This window comes from Anomaloglossus baeobatrachus, chromosome 5 (genome assembly GCF_048569485.1).
Source record: "Anomaloglossus baeobatrachus isolate aAnoBae1 chromosome 5, aAnoBae1.hap1, whole genome shotgun sequence".
In the NCBI taxonomy this organism is placed as follows: domain Eukaryota; kingdom Metazoa; phylum Chordata; class Amphibia; order Anura; family Aromobatidae; genus Anomaloglossus; species Anomaloglossus baeobatrachus.
This window is the reverse complement of record NC_134357.1, coordinates 419,136,263-419,154,008: the sequence shown is the minus strand read 5'-3', so window position 1 is coordinate 419,154,008 and position 17,746 is coordinate 419,136,263. Positions and strand designations below refer to the sequence as shown.

Genomic DNA, 17,746 nt, shown 5'->3' with positions numbered 1-17,746 from the left:
TTCCACAGTCTGACTGCTCTAACTGTAAAGAACCCTTTCCTATTTAGCTGCCGTAATCACTTTTCTTCCACTCGCAGTGAATGCCGCCTGGTCCTTAGTATTGTCTTTGCTTGTGGATGTAATAGCACTAGGAATAAGATATGTTCAAGGGTGGTTCTCCACATCAGATATGGTAAAAATAACAAAAGCCGTGTATTAAAAAAAAAAAAAATTCCTTTCTGCACTCAACACCAGAGAATGTTTGATTTTATAGTTTTACTGCTCGTTGCCTAGGTTATCAGCCATTTCTTTAGTCAATCAAAGGTGGCTGGTCTCCAAGACAATGAGCAACAGCGGTCATAAGCTCTTTTCAGTCACTTCTCAGAATGACATCGGATTTTTGGATTTGGTCCTGTGCTCCTCGGACCATCGGTGCAGTCATGCCTCCGACCCAAACGGTCATTCATTTAGGAGTGCTTACCTCGCATTCTTCCCCTGGTTACCAGAAAGGTTTGAAGCTGAGGAGCAGAATCCCCCAAAATAATCTGAAGACCATCCCTGTTGAAAAAAAATCAATAAAGTGAAAGGGTAAAGTAATGGAAAATCGTAATCGTAGGGGGGAAAAAAAATTCAAAATACTAAGAATAAAGTTCTTCTCTTGGAACACTATTTCAATGTGTGTTTTCTACAGAGAGAGGGAAGTAATGGCTGTCCTTGAAGACCAAGTGACCAGTGTCTTACAGGCAGTGTTGAACGGGAGAAATGTGTGCACATTATGGTCTACGGACAGCCTGTTTTGGGGTCTTTGTACCTCTTCATTGTAGAGCGAAGATTTGGCTATGGCCTTGAGGCAAAGTGAGGCTTGGCAATTCTCCCTGGTCATATTACAAAGCTGGTCACTGACTTATGTTAGTCGCCTCTTCTAGGTTGGACATTCCAGATAGTTCAGTTCATTCTGTGAGAGCTCATTTCAATAATGTTGTTCACAGAATATTGAGGCCCTCTGTAAATACATTACTCCTTGTGTGCTGGCCCTGGGTTGCAGCCTGTTTTATTCTCCAGAGCTGTATTTGAAATTCTGCTGGTTGTCAATAGAAGCAGCCAATATGGTCAGCTCTCACAATGCAGTGGGGACAGGCTGGCCATACTCTTAGAATTAGATAGCTTATTAGCCAAATGCTATTCATCCCAGCCCCCCTATCCACTCTGCACATGCTCTGAATGGTGAGAGGGGAGTATGGCGATGTCTTAACACCTTTTGGCAACTTACATCCCTTGAGTACAAAAGGATATGGCATGTTAAAATCCTAGTGCCTAATCCTGAGAGTCAAGGTGTGAAGGTGGGAGGTCCAGCGGATGGGGGGCCATTTATACATTAATGAATAACTTGGTGGGTTGCCATTAATCTTATGTGTGTGTCCAACTTTAGTTCTTACTATACTAGATTTTTTTGTGCAGTGCCTATACAGATCTCCCCAAATGTAACTTACCATAGCAAACTCCGTGCAGGCATTGACTAAGCAAGGAATGCTGGGACATTTCAGCCCTAAGACCCCGTGCACATGTTGCGTATTTGAGGAGGTGTATAGTGACGGACAGATTATTGGGTCCTCATTCAGAGTAGAATCACTATTAGATTAGATCACTATTTTGTTTCGTGTGGTCCCATCTTTCCCATCAAGAGTTATTCTCAATTGAAATTTATCACCTGTCCACAGGATAAGAATTGAGTGGTGCCAGCACTTGCGCAACACTGCTCCATAAATTCTCAATGGGACTGTCCGATATGGCAGAGTTCAGCATACTATCGTCGATCAGTCCTGTAGACTATAAATGGACCGGTGCAGAGCACGAGTGGCTTCTGAAGGGACAGTGCAATGCCCAGTTCTTGTGATCAGTGGTTTTCCTTGCGGTCAGACTCCCACAGATCAGAAACGGTCAGCGGTCTGAATACCCTTTTAGATGTGACATTTTGTTAGACGCTCACACTTGCGTCACTCCCCCCAGGATTTTTGCTTATTTTCTCATTGAGTCACAGACTGATTCATCTCCTGGCACAGAGCAGAAATGTATTGTACACATACTGTGTGATCAGAATCCATTGCACAGTTAAACCATTTTGCTAATTGCGTTAATGATTCTTTACTTGCATTAGGTTTTATAGCGCATCGATAAAAGGCCTTAGAGAGCGCACATGTGATGCCACAGACCGGATAAATCCTATAGAATTTAGATATTATGGAGTCGTCAATAAAGAAACATACCTTTATTCTGAGGCCCCAATTCATCTTTCTTTCTGCACTTCTTTTTTTTTTTTTTTTTTTGAGTTGTCTGTTTTGGGGTGTTTTTTATTTTTTTTAATAAATTTTTATTTTTCAAAGTAATATATTATGATTTTTAAATTATTTTTAGGATTTTTTATTTTTATTTTTGCAACTAATTTATTTGGGCTTCCTGAACAGTGTGGGGTCTTCAGCTAATCAATTATTTGTGGGTGATTTTTTTTTTTTTTTTTTTTTTTTTTTTTATTATTTCTTAAACCATGCCACATATTTTTACGTAAATAAATACTCATTGATCCTACCTACCGTAATTGACCAAAATAATAATAAAGTATGCATCCAATATTTGATATATCAAATGAGTCTCTCAGGAGACCATACAAAGTACACTGAAACTCTAAAAGGTTAATTAAATTTTTATTGAAAATAACTTTAAAACGATACATAAAAAGACATAAATAAACATAGCTACCGGTAGTAGATCAAGGTGCCACCACCAAGCAGAGTATTACCAATATTATCAGCTCAGTAAATCGGATATTCTTGCATATATTTGTAATAGGGGTTCATGGTAAAAAAGACTAAATATTCGCAAATAAAGAGACCTCTTAAAACTAAGAAACCACTTGCAATCAAAAGTGACCAAGCACAGTATGCTTAGATTATGATAGCCAATAGAGTCTAAAGATAACTAACAGATAAACTGCAATAAACCAACCGGATTAGTGTGGTATGCTGATGTGTGTCCCGACGCGTGTTTCACCCTGCTTCCTCAAGGGGCCCAGAGCAGACGCAGTGAAAATGCACTGCGTCCAGAATGCCACATAAGCCTGATCGCGGGCAAGTAGCCTTACAGATTCTTTTTAAATGAAGGCTATTTTTTTTTTTTTTCTCTCCGCCTCTTCTGGTGGCACTGTAAGGAAATTGAATACTTCTGCCAGATTCCCCCATAGATTACAGCTGTTCATAGGCGACTGTTGTAGGACTCTTCCAACAGAAAGGGAATGTCTAAAACTTTATTTTTTTTTTATATCCATGGATCATGTGAAGCATAGGTACATGAAAATGCAGATTACATTGTAAAGTTAGGCAGCTGATCATAGCTGACCAGACTATGCGGTCAGATGTGCTGTAGGGCACATTTTATTGTGCCATTTGGAGGCCTTACTGCCCCTACGCATTCACCATAGTCTGATGACTGATCTGCTTTCAGTGGTCTTTATACACCACATTTTGGGGGCTTGAATATCACTACCTCTCACCTGTGCAATGGGCACAATCAGAGCATATTAATTTAACTAGGTTTTCTGGAAGTAAAAGCTTAAATGATATGGAACACTTCGAGGGCAATTTCTGGCTTAAAATCATTTTTTTTTCAATTGGGATCTCCTTGTTGTAGTTTCTATGGCTGCCTGCAGAGTGAGTTAACTGAGAATCCATCAGTGAGCTGTCTCTTAAAGGAGAGTTTATAACTTTTTATGTTTTCTTCTTTTGAGCTCAAGAGATAGAACCATAAAGGTCAGCTCAAGTTTAATGTGGTCAGAAATCAGCCGAGAGGATCACAGACTAAGGCTGGCTTCATGCATCTGAGATGTATGGCCTGAGCACAGACCACGATGTCTAGACCTAGTGACCCGACCTCGACAGCCTCATATAGGCCTACGAAGCTCTTGCGTCCATGTCAGGCCTACCACATACATGTCCGGACGTTGTGGGCCACGCTTGGATTGTGACTGTCAGATGTGGAAAGATGATGTAAAGAACAGAAGACTTATAAACTCCTTCCCTCAGAATGAGCTCACTGGAGAACTCTCAGTTAACTTGTTCTGCAGCCAGCAATACATGCAACACAAAGGCCCTATGGAAGGAAAATGGTGAAAATTTAAGGAAGCCTAATGATTATCGATTTAAGTAAAACACAAATGCCCCCCAAAGTCTTCAAATCCTTGTAATAACCTACCCTGTTATTTAAAGGGGTTGTCTGGCCTGAGGCTACAAGTGTGAAGTCACTATTTGTGAGGGTCCGATTCTTGTGACCCCGTTGTCATAACGTGAAGCAGCGTTGAGGACTGTTGACTTGCCCCCTCATTGCTTAGGTTTAGCACCTATCCTTATGTGCAGCTCAGGACATTCACCTGCTTACGCTTTATTCTATTGATCTGCGGGGGTCCAGGTATTTTTGACCTAGGATTAGAATATCCCATCAGTAGTTTTCTGATGGATAACTTAACATTTAAAAAAAATGCACTGAAATAGTTAAACTGCAAATGGATAATGTGCCACAAGGTGGCGCTGTTCTCTTGGATTCCAAGAATGATGGTATTGCTTCTATCGTGCAGAAATCTGTTTGGGGATAGATTATTTACAGTGCTATTTATTTCATGGAGCTTTACCTGTTAAAGGGTATACATAATAAAAAGTACAATAATCATGAAGAATACAACACAGAGTGGTATAGGAGGAGAGAGGACCCTGCCCACAGGTTTTGCTGCATTTTTGGTGTGTTTTTTTTTTTTTTTTTGTTTGTTTTTTACTGTGTTGTTGGTGCAGATTATATGTGCCATTTGTCTACAGTACTTGTTTAATAAAGTTAGTTTAAAGTGAACCTGTCAGGTGCAATATGCACCCAGAACTACAAGCAGTTCTGGGTGTATATTGCTAATCCCTGCCTAACCATCCCTGTATACACTAGCATAGGTAGAGATGTTTAGAAAAGGTATTTCTAAAGATCCTTTATGATATTGTAATGAGCAAGGGGAGTAGTTGCAAGGCCCTTTCAGCGTGTTAAACATGCTATTCGATGCCCATTGCCCAGAGACATCAGCAGTGAAACGCGCACCTGTGTCCATTGTCACCGCCTCAGATGCTGGGTTAATGCTCAGTGCGAATGATTAGAAGTTTCAGCACTTCCGGTCATGTGCACTAGACCTCTCTGAAGCCGGGATGCGTACACCCAGCTTCATAGTGCGCATGACCGGAAGTGCTGGGGGAAGCGCACTGAGCCTAAACCCGGCGTCTGAGTTGGGGACAACGAACACAGGTACGTGTGTCACCGCCGATGACGCTGGGCAGTGGGCATTGAATAGCAGGTTAGCATGCGCCTGTGGGTGTGCTTAGATGCTAAGAGGACAGATTAGTTGGGGCAATTAACGCCCTTGTGACTAGTCCCTGCACTCATTAGCATATCATTAAGGATCTTTAGAAATACTTTTTCTAAAGATCCCTATATCTAGGCTAGTGTATACAGGGACGGTTAGGCAGGGATTAGCAATATACACCCAGAACTGCTCGTGGATCTGGGTGCATATTGCACCTGACAGGTTCCCTTTAAATTACCAAAAAAGCAGCAGAAGCGCATGATTGCATTTTTCCACCTTCCTGTTGCTTTTTGTGATGAAAAAAAGCTGAAAAAATTTAAATACTGCAAATTAAAAAACAAAAAAGCCGCAGTGTCCAATTAAATCAGGGAAATAAATGCAATTGTGTGCACGGGTTTTCTGAAATCTTATAGCCTTTGCCTGAACTGTAAAATGCAGCTTTTAATTTGCATAACAAAGCAGAGCAGAAACACAATGTGTGAACATAGCCTTACCCATTGCTATGTCTTGTCCCTTTTATATAGTGAAGTGTACAGCACATGATTCATTTATATGTGTGGGTTCTGCCTGTGCATAACAAGCATCTGTTTGTTTTTTTTTGTTTTTAGTTGCGGTGTACAGCTTCGACAAGACCAAGCAGTGCATCGGAGTCATGACCATCGAGGTCGACTTCCTGCAGAAGAAAAGTGTGGACTCCAACCCGTATGACACGGACAGGATGGCTGGAGAGTACATCCAGCAGTTCAATAACCAGGCCTTCTCTGTGGGGCAGCAGGTTAGTCATATCCCTTTATACAACCTCCAAAAATGTTTTCACATGGACCCACATCACCATAAAGAAGTGATGGCAGAGGTTTTCCCTGAAACAGCGCCACACCTGTGTATAGTTTGTCTCTGGTATTGCAACTACGCTCCATTGAAGGGAATGGGAAAAAGCTGCGAAACCGAACACAGCCTGAGGATTTACGCTGCGCTGTTTGTGGAAGTTTTTCTAATCTTTTTTTTCTTTTCTATAGCTGGTGTTCACCTTCAATGAGAAGCTTTTTGGACTGGTTGTGAAAGACATTGAAGCAATGGACCCCAGCATCCTGAAGGGGGAGCAGTCCAGTGGGAAGAAGCAGAAGGTGCGGCTCATGTGTCTGATATCTCCTGTATAATGTATAATTATGAAGAGGCTCTGTCAGGGCTGGACCCCTCTAAGAACTCTGCCATTTCTACTATCCTTTATCATAATCTTCGTGGCACCAGTTTTGTGCTGGGCTCGTTAATAGTGTAACAGTATATTGTAGAACAGTGGTTTTTGTCCTGATGTCTGGTGGTGCATGTGTTCACCACTAGAGGGAGCTAATTGCATAAGTCTTGAGACCGCTGATCTAGAATCCCAATGTCCCGCTGCCACAATCACACATATTGATGTGGATGGGTCTCACAGGGATCCAGCAACGATTGGGCCACTAAGTGACCCCCCGATTCACAATTATTGCTCGTTATGTGACTGCATGACGTTGCAATATTGTGCACACACAAGTTGTTGTGGAACCCTAGCTGTAATGTATATGCTGTGAGCACCCTCTAGTGGCAGTAGATACTATGACAAGCAGGGGATCAGAACAGCCCCATACCATGACCAATCACGGTTTCCACAAGCAAAAGAGAGGAGTACCGCACATAATGGGGAGCACAACAACAATGATTAATAAAATGCAACCTTTATTTGTAGTAAAAGTTAAAAAACCATTAAAATACAAAAGACACACACCTAGTAACACGGCATGCGCCCACCGTCCAGCTCCAAGACAATATTGTATATATTACAGATCACAAAATACAAGCATTAATAACATATATCAATTACTTATAATAGCATTACACAGCCTGTATGCAATCGTAACAAGCCCAGAGGGGGATCAGAAACCATGTATCCTCATGAAGCCACAGGGCAGAGAGAGGCCCAATAGTGACAGGACATCGTCAGAATAATATAATTTGCAAGTTACTGACTAGAATCAGATGGCCTAATGTGGCACCATACCTAGACTCATATGTAAACCATAGGTCCCTCTAGAAAAAGGAAAAGTAGGAGGTATGGAAGCAAGGACGGGGGGTGAGCATGGAATACCGTGAGCAAGGCCTCTAGTGGCAGTAGATACTATGACAAGCAGGGGATCAGAACAGCCCCATACCATGACCAATCACGGTTTCCAGGCTACATTTGCATCTTGTTTGTGGTTCCTATTTGAAAATTCTCCATCCTTGTAAATTCATTTGGGACCTTATATCTTATTAGGGATTTACTCTTTCATATCTTGCTTCCCCTAAAATAAGTGGTGCCAGTACTATCTGGTTGCCGCTTATCTCCATTACCTTCTTTGTTACAATTTCTGTCTCTGAAGTCTGATCCTACACATAGATATAAACAGTCTATGACCTTCTTTTGCCTTAAGGGTGAACTGGCATAGCTGACTCCACATGTTCTTTCTGCAGATCGAGGCCGGTCTGGTTGTGGGGAACAGTCAGGTGGTGTTTGAGAAGGCCGACAACTCCTCGCTAAATCTCACTGGTGAGTGATCCTTATATTAACGGAGTTCCTTAGAGCTTAGAAAACAGACTGGGGAAGATGGAGACCGATCAGGATGATGGCTGAATATTATTGAGGGATCCTCTGCAGCTTAGCGGGTGCAACCCTAGAATCTGTTTATGAGACCTAATAGCCTTATTACCAGGACATGTCCGGATTATACAGAACACACGTAAAGTGATTTTTACGTTCTACACAGCGGCCTGGGGTCTTATATATAGCATGTTAGAATACAGTATATAAGAGCCCGGTGGTGGTGGCCACAGCTAATAGACCCCAAATCTGCTGACAGGTTCCCTTTAACTGTGGCTTCCTCTTCTGGACTTTAAACAAAAAACAAGGGGTCATTTTTGTAGTGCCGGCAGAGCCAGTATTGGTCAGGGAGGTAAAATCATTGGTAGCCATTTTTGAACAAACTGACATTTATCCTAAATACCTCCGACTGGCATATTGGGTAGGAAGTCAGCTTGACTGTTCAGTGTTCTGCCACTTTTGACCAGTAGGTGGCAGCGTGAACACATCCTTCTGAGATGCAGCAGCACACACAACTGACAGAAGGGGGCAACGTTTAAAATATGACCTTCAAATAGGAATTTTATTTTGAAATATAAAATAACTTTTTCTGTCAGTTATTTAAAAAAAAAAACACACACAAAAATAATGTAAAATAGTCACAAACATTATCACCTACCTAGAGTCCTGAATGGCAAATCTGCTTTAGTATACAGTAATGTGAGAGTGGAGCGATAACTGTGTGTGTGTGTGTGTGTGTGTGTGTGTGTGTTTGTAATATGTGCAAATTAATATGCTATTGATTATATGTAATATGTAGAATCCATAGCATATTCACTTCCATACTGTATATACACCTGTTTTTACCGTGTGTGTGTGTGTGTGTGTGTGTGTGTGTGTGTGTGTGTGTATCAATAAAGTATGTGTGTACAATATATATAATTATCATGTGTGTTTCTAGATTAGTGGATGTTATGGATTATTGTATTCTAGGTTAATTGTCCTCCGATATCTGTAGGAACTGCTGAATTTGCTCTAATTATTAAAACAACTTTTCACTTTAATTGCCTTTTGTGATTATCAATTAATTAACCCCACGGTCTCCTGTGGGCATGTGGGGACCTAAAACAGAAAATGTTGATTGGGAGGTGGGATAAAAAGGAAGTTTAGTTTTGCCTATATGCTCTAGGTTACGCACCTGATCTTTTCTGGCATCATATGTAACGATGAGGATTTCTACAAGCCCTGGTCTTGTCGGCCAACAACAGAATTCTTATTCCTCTTCGAATCTCTGTGTAGATGATTTTACTGATATTTTGCTTCCAATTTTTCACATATAGGTAAATCAAAGACCAAGCAGGACCGCCAATCCATCATCAACCCAGACTGGAACTTTGAGAAGATGGGGATCGGTGGTCTGGACAAGGAGTTCTCCGACATCTTTAGAAGAGCCTTTGCCTCAAGGGTCTTCCCACCAGAGATTGTGGAACAGATGGGTGAGGTTTTTTTAATACTGTACAGTGAAATCGGATGATCTTGGGTGGTCAGCAGACACACTTTCTATAGCCATTCTGAAGAGGTTCATTGGGCGTATTATGTCACAATGCACCAAATTCTTTATTATGTCTCTTCTTTCAGTTGCCTGTGCACCAGTCGTGGACAGGAATACATTTTTGCTATAATTTACAGCACTTGTGTGACGTAAATTATAGAAAAATTATGCGTAGTCATTCCTCTGACATTGCTCTTGGTAATGTATGGCTACATTGGAAGCTTAGATATCCCTGTTTTTTTTTCTCCTTGTAGTGATACCTTTCCCCTTCTGAATAGCACATAATGTCCAATTGTCAGTTTTTTCATATTTTCCAGGAGGATTGACAGAGGAATAGCACAATGCAGAGTCAATGTCAGGAGAGTTGACTAGTCTTTTTTCTGCCAGGAATAGTAGTCAGTGATCAGACATCGATAAGCTTTTCACAAGGGGGCTGTTATTGAGGAGCAGTATACATAGTCATGCCAGTCCTGGTAGTCAGGTGCGGTGCCCAGGAGCCCACACTTGGTTAATTATGTCTATTTTGTAAGTGGACTGGGGTCTGCTGCACCTGTTCGTGCTAGTGGTGAACTCTGAGAAGTCTATAAAGTCGTAAATGTCAGAACTTTTCCAGTAAAAGCTGCTCCTTCAATCTCCCCGCTCTTCTGTCACCTCCACCAGCCTTGTCTTGTAGACCTTATCTCAGTATAACTGTGTGTTTCTTGTACATTCTCACCTGCATCCCAGGAAAAGGTCATATTGTTACAGGATTAGGCCGGGATGACAGGTGCCCTCCTCTACCCAAACATGGCTGTCATCACTGGCAGGTAATAGACTGGGAGGCAGCGGCTGGAATCTGCTGACACTGCAGCCATCAGGATTGATCAGTTGGTCACTCCTCCAAATTTACACATTAGATATTTCTGCTTTTGGGCCAAGGAGTAAAGAACATGGAGGAACTGGGTGTGTTGGTATATTATTACAGTCTCCCATACCACTATATGCAGGAGCTTCGGACTTGTATATAAAAGCATCTAGTTACTTTATATACTCGAGTATAAGCAGAATTTTTCAGTCCATTTTTTTTTATGCTGAAAACGCCCCCCTCGGCTTATACTCGAGTGAGGGTCCCACCAAAATATTATTCTCACCTGTCCTCTGTTCCTGTGGTGCCTTTTTACGTGCTTCTTGCAAACCGAAGGCACAATAGACCCTTCGCTGAACGTGACCGATGCAGGAGCCACCGCTGTGGTCTTCAGCGCTTTACTTCACTTGAATGCTTTTCAAATAAACTAAAGCGCCAATGGCACATTACTACAGGGTACAATATGGGCACAATACTACAGGGGACAATATTGGCACATTACTACAGGGTACAATATAGGCACAATACTACAGGGGACAATATGGGCACATTACTACAGGGGACAATATGGGCACATTACTACAGGGTACAATATAGGCACAATACTACAGGGGACAATATGGGCACATTACTACAGGGGACAATATGGTCACATTACTACAGGGGACAATATGGGCACAATACTACAGGGGACAATATGGGCACATTACTACAAGGGACAATATGGGCACATTACTACAAGGGGACAACAGGCACATTACTACAGGGGACAATATGGGCACATTACTACAGGGGACAATATGGGCACAATACTACAGGGGACAATATGGGCACATTACTACAAGGGACAATATGGGCACATTACTACAGGGGACAACAGGCACATTATTACAGGGGACAACAGGCACATTACTACAGGGGACAATATGAGCACAATACCACAGGGGACAACAGGCACATTACATTTTATTGGTATCTATTTTTATTTTTGAAACTTACCAGTAGCTTCTGCATTTTCCACCCTAAGCTTCTACTCAAGTCAATAAGTCTTCCCAGGTTTCTGTGGTAAAATTAGGTGCTCGGCTTATACTCGGGGTCGGCATATACTTGAATATATATGGTAGTCTAGGTGTAGATGCAGTTTGCAGCCACTGGTAATGGTGCCTAAAGGTCCATTTATACTGCATGATTACCTTGCACATTAGTCTCTAAGAACGCTCATTTCAGGATAATCTTGCAGTTGAAACAGGATGCCGATCATCTGATTAATGTGTAAAACACACATTTTTTTTAGGTGAATTGATTTTTTATGGTGCACAAAAAAGTTATTCTCTGCAGCACATTGTGCTGTCTAAGCAAGACTTATGCTGCCGAGAACAATGAGCGTTCTATTATAGTTTGTTCAGTGCACATCGTTAAGCGCAGTCTGGCTATGTATACGGGCTATTAAACGAATGCCGACCAGCAAACAAGCGGACGTTTAGTACCCCAGGATGGACCGTGTAATGGACCTTAACCTAAATGCTTATAAATGGAAATGTAAGGCAGCATTAGCTGACCTAAGTTAATTGCACTCACCAGAGAGGGATGTGGAAAATAATCTGATTGCTGCTTCCAAAAGAAATGATACAATTTATGTAATTACTTTATTTTATATTTCCTAATCTCCTAAGCCCACAGCTCCCAGCCACCCCTGCTGATTCAGTGTCTGCTCAGAGCTTATTTTGCATACTGGGACATGTCAGTATGTTCTGTAAAGAGCGGTGCTTGTTAAGGTGGCTTTACACACTGCAACATCGCAAACGACATCGCTGTAACGTCACCGGTTTTGTGACGTAATAGCGACCTCCCCAGCGACATTGCAGTGTGTGAAACACATCAGCGACCTGGCCCCTGCTGTGAAGTTGTGATCGCTACAAATCGTTCAGGACCATTCTTTGGTCCTTTGTTTCCTGCTGTGCAGCAAAGTTTTAGTGTGTAAAGGGGACTTTACAGCAACTTCGTTAGCGACTTCCCTTTCAAAAAGCTGCTTTACAACGTCCCCAATGACTAGCTAGGTCGCTCTGCAGGTCCGGATCGCTGTTGCGTCGTTGGCCAGGTTTGCCTGTTTGACAGCTCACCAGAGACTTTGTAGCGATCACGGCCAGGTTGGGATCGCTGGTGGGATCGCTAGAAAGTTTGTGTGTAAAGGGGCCTTTATATACTAAATGCTAGTGTGATTAGGGGCGGAAGGCATTTGCCGTGATCTAATCAATCACTTCAACCTGCAGGGTGCAAGCATGTGAAAGGTATTCTTCTTTTCGGTCCTCCTGGATGTGGTAAAACTCTTATGGCCAGACAAATCGGTAAGATGCTGAATGCCCGGGAACCCAAAGTTGTCAATGGACCCGAAATCCTAAACAAGTATGTTGGAGAGTCTGAGGCCAACATTCGAAAGCTGTTTGCAGATGCCGAAGAGGAACAAAGGAGGGTGAGTCAATGAGTCTGCTTCACTGCGTCTAAAATCATAGTTCAAAAATAATAACTTTTAATCTTACTGTGTGTGTCTATAGCTCCAGTGCAGATCTATGTATTTCCGCAACCGCCTAGCCCAGATCCTGCAGTCCTATTCCCTTCCTTTTATGTTAATGTGTATTGGTAGGTTAGCATGAAGCATTTGACTGACAAATAGCAACATGAATGCAGGGTCAGATTACACACTGTTTGTTGTTTCTTACCATGGGAGACACATGGGTCTGCATAAAAGCTGCAAACATAAAATGCAAGAATGTTTTGGGGTTTTTTGGTTTTTTTTATTGTAGATATAGTTACAGCTGGTGAAAAAAGTATTGAACACGTCACCAATTTTCTGAGTAAATGTATTTGTAAAGGTGATATTGACAAAATTCTCACCAGATGTCGATAACAACTCATCCAATCCATGCAGACAAAGAAATCTGTCCAGATGAGACAAAAATTAAACTCTTAGGATGCCATAATACACACCATGTTTGGAGGCGTTTAGTACCATACCAACACTGAGCTTTGGAGGTGGGAACATCATGGTGTGGGGCTGTTTTTCAGTATATGGCATTGGCAAGCTTCATATGCCTGAAGGAAGGATGAAAGGACAAATGTACGGAGACATTCTTGATAGAAATCTGCTATCATCTACCAGGATGACTATGAAATGAGGGTGGACATTTCAGCAAGACAATGATCCCAAAGACAGCCAAGGTAACTCACAATTGGTTTCACAGAAAATAAAGCTGCTAGAATGGTCCAGCCAGTTACCTGATCTGAATCCAATAGAAAATTTCTGGAAGGAACTAAAGCTCAAAATTCATAGGAGCCCCACAGTAGCTTCAGGATTTGAAGAGTGTTTGTGTTGAGGAATAGACCAAAATCACACCTGAGCAATGCATATGACTACTTTTTTCATACAGGATGCGTCTTAGAGCTGTCATCGCAAACAAAGGCTTTTGTGCGAAGTATTAAATACATTTAAGTAAGCATATTCAATACTTTTTTTGTGTAATTTCTCATTTATTACACATAATTTATAGACCTCTATGGTTTGATTTCTTTGCCTTTCTGGATTGGATGGTTTGTTACTGACATCTGGTGAGAAATTCATCTCCGTAGCACCTTTAGAAATATAATAACTTAGAAAGTTGGTAGCATGTTAATAATTTCACCTGCTTATATTGCAAAAATTAATAAAATAGTTGACTTGGGTGACCTTCTTTTTAAGTGGGAGGGTCATTCCCTGATCACTAAATGCTCATGACCACCTCTGTCATCTTCTTGTGTCTCCAGCTTGGAGCAAACAGTGGACTCCACATAATCATCTTTGATGAAATAGACGCCATTTGTAAGCAGAGAGGAAGCATGGCAGGAAGCACAGGCGTCCATGACACGGTGGTGAACCAACTGCTTTCCAAAATAGATGGTGTGGAGCAGCTCAACAACATCCTGGTGATAGGTGAGGTGCCCTGGAAGATGGTGCCATCCACACTCCTGATAGGTGTATAGGTAGATCTTATCCATTTTTTAACTCCTTCTGTCTAGGTATGACTAACAGGCCAGATCTGATAGATGAGGCTCTTCTGAGACCTGGAAGGCTGGAAGTGAAGATGGAGATAGGTGAGTATGACATTCACAACACATACATACAACTTCTTACTTTGTTTCCTTTCAAGCATCATAGTCATCTCCGATATTACCATAATTTAGGTTTACCTGATGAAAAAGGTCGTATCCAGATCCTCCATATCCACACTGCCCGGATGAGGGAGCACAGTCTGCTGGCTATAGATGTAGAAATACCAGAACTGGCTCAGGAGACCAAAAACTTCAGTGGAGCCGAGCTGGAGGGGCTCGTAAGGGCAGCACAGTCCACTGCCATGAACCGACACATCAAGGTAAGTGGTAACACAGCCAGGTCAAAATGGGAACGGATCTTGTGCATCATTACACAACTCCAAGGACTCCTGTTACTCATACTTTACATTAGTGTGTCTATCATTCCTCATAGCATACCACAGCTGCTGCAGAATCTTTATAAATCCGTCAGTGGAATATTTTCATCTACTGTTAATCTTAAATGCCCTTATAAAGAACATGATCTAGATGTGTTCATTATGAAGTCCTGCAGTGGCTGAGGTATGTTTTTATAAATTTGCGCAGCTGAGGTGTGCTGTGATGTGCTGCAGCAGCCAATTTCCAGTATTGATTAGTACATATTGCAGCTGTCCTATAAAAGCCACCAATGATAGCCGGCTTCTGCAGGAAGAGGTGAGTTACAACTCTGTAGTGACAGGTATCTCTGCATAATCATCAGGTTCTGACACCAGATTGTAATATTTATACAGATATTGTGCGTAGACTTGTCAATGGAGAATTGGCATTGATTGGTAGTATATACAGTAGCTCTATTGGATGTAGATGGTAAGTGGGTAACCAGGGGGAAGGTGAGCTGCATCTGTCAAGTAAAGTGAAGACTAATTTCCTATAATACAGTAAATAATTTAGTGAATTACATTTTTATGGTAAGTTCACATGGCAAGGATTTGGCACTATGGCATATCTGAGCTGTAGTTTTGGAAAAATTCGACCACTTCAGGGCACTAAACTGTTAAGGCCGCCATACACATTAAATTAAAAATGGCCAACCCGCCAGCTTTGGAGGGATAGGTCGACCATCTAATGTGTTTGGAGTCTACTGACTATCCGCCAACAGATTATTTAGGTGACATGAGGATCAGACTTGTTGGCATTCAGTTGCCTGATCCTTTTGTTCAGCTGTGAGATAAGCCGCTGCTAAAGAAGTCTAAGGCTATGTTCACACGGGACTTTTTTTGCAGCATTTTTTTCCTGACCAAAACCTGATCTTGTGGCAGGATGTCTCCTGGGAGTCATCAGCGGTTTTGGTGTGATTTTTGTGGCCTTTTTCTTGTAGTGTTTTTAAAGCGTTTTTTTTATGATGTCAAGACCAGCAAGGGTTCAAAAGTACCAGAGGGCTGGGCCAGGCAGGGATTGACCTGGATCCGGCACTCTGGTAGTAAAAAATTAAAAAAAAAATTAAAAAAAAAAAAGTAAAGCAAGCATGCTAGATGCTAGTGTGTATGGGCTCCATCCAGGTATGACGTCATTTAAACATACCCCTATCACACAGGGGCAGGAGGGCAAAGCATGATATAGTGGAAGGGAGGAAACGCCCACTAAACCAACTGGTCACGCCCACTAACCTGGAAAGAGCCCATATATTCTAGGCTCAACCGTACCTGCTCCCACGGCCCCTCCTGTTTATGGTGCCGCTCATTAGCCTTATGCATATTCACTGCTTCCCTCCCCCCCCCCACTGGAGTCTGTGATTGGTTGCAGTGAGACGCGCCCCCAGCCTGTGTGAACGTTTGACTGCAACCAATCACAGACCTGGTCTGCGAGTCTATCGTACAGTAAAAAATTAATTAAAATTACGTAGGGTTCCCCCATATTATGATACCCAGCACAGATAAAGCCCACAGCTACAGGCTGCAGCCACAGCTGTGTGCCTATCTTTGCTGTGTATCAAAATAAAAGGTACGCCATGCTGTTTTTTAATTATTTAAAGAAATAATTGAAAAAAAACAAAACAGCATGCGGACACACCCAATTTTGATACCCAGCCAATATAAAGCCCACAACTGGGGGCTGGTATTCTCAGGCTGGAGAGATCCAGCGTAAAAATAACAGCCTGCAGCCACCCAGGAATGTTGCATCCATTAGATGTGACAATCCCAGCACTTTATCCGACTCTTCCCGAATTGCCCTGGTGCGGTGGCAATCGGGGTAATATCTGGTTAATCGCAGCTCATAGCTGCGACTAAGCCCTAGATTAGTAATGGCAGGCACCTGAGACACCTTCCATTACAAATCTGTAATAAGTGAAAAGAAATAAACACACACGTAAAAAAATCCTTTAAAATAAAATACAAAAAGCCCCCTCTTTCACCACTTTATTAACCCCAACACACCCTGCAGGTCCGACGTAATCCACACGAGGGCCCACAACGATTCAGCTCTGCTACATGTGAAGATCACAGCGAGCGGCCATAGAACAAGACTGCTCTCTATGAGCTCCAAATAATGAATAAGCCGCACGATCACCGGTCACTTCACTCAGCTGATTCCCGATCACAGCTGGTGATACATGTGACCGTAAATAGCCTGAGTAAAGTCACCGCTGAATAAGCTGCTCATTCATTCTCTTTATAAATCCAGACCGGGTCTGTGATTGGTTGCAGTCAGATGCTGTCACTCAGTCTGACTGCAAGCAATCACAGATGAAAGCAGTGAATATATAATGAAGGTAATGAGCCGGGAAGTGGAGGAGCTACGGGAGCATACAGCCGCGCCTGTGATTCGGTAAATATAGCGCGCCTGCTCCAACCCCCCTATCCCCACCACCATTTTTAAGTGTCTGCCAGATACCCTGGATCAATTCTGAGCCAGAACCGGGTTTTTTATTAACACGGTCAGACCCGCCGATCCAGGGTATCTGAGAGTCCACCTGTCACTAGGGTAAAAAACCATGGCAAAAGTGCTGAAAAGAATTGACATGATCATTCTTTTCATAACACAGCAAAACTGGAGGTGGTTCACAAAACTCTCACGAAAATCTGGAGGTGTTTTGTATGTATGCATTAGATTTCAGAAATCTCATAAACTTTGCTGGGACTTTAAAAAGGAGCGATTTATTAGCATGGATTTGCATCAACCAAGGCAAAACCGTATCTAAAAACGCTGCAAAAACAGTAGCTCTCAATACAGAAAACAGGAGCACTCCGCCGAGCCCAGAACTCTTGTGTACGGGAGTTAGGCGGGCTTTGCGCGTTGCGACATCGCAAGCCGATGCTGCGATGTCGAGTGCGATAGTCC

At 42.3% G+C, this 17,746-nt stretch overlaps 1 protein-coding gene across 2 annotated transcripts in view; it reads left to right on the top strand.

Annotated features, from left to right (window-relative positions):
• Positions 1-17,746, top strand: part of NSF (N-ethylmaleimide sensitive factor, vesicle fusing ATPase) — a 104,017-nt gene that overhangs the window by 69,101 nt on the left and 17,170 nt on the right. Inside the window, exons 5-12 of one of the 2 annotated variants that reach the window (XM_075350295.1) lie at positions 5,968-6,134; positions 6,376-6,483; positions 7,844-7,919; positions 9,290-9,445; positions 12,616-12,815; positions 14,144-14,309; positions 14,396-14,470; positions 14,561-14,748. In XM_075350295.1, the coding sequence (XP_075206410.1) occupies positions 5,968-6,134; positions 6,376-6,483; positions 7,844-7,919; positions 9,290-9,445; positions 12,616-12,815; positions 14,144-14,309; positions 14,396-14,470; positions 14,561-14,748 (1,136 nt within the window). Of the gene's footprint in view, positions 1-5,967; positions 6,135-6,375; positions 6,484-7,843; positions 7,920-9,289; positions 9,446-12,615; positions 12,816-14,143; positions 14,310-14,395; positions 14,749-17,746 lie in introns of both variants that reach the window. The other variant, XM_075350294.1, reaches the window with a different exon arrangement.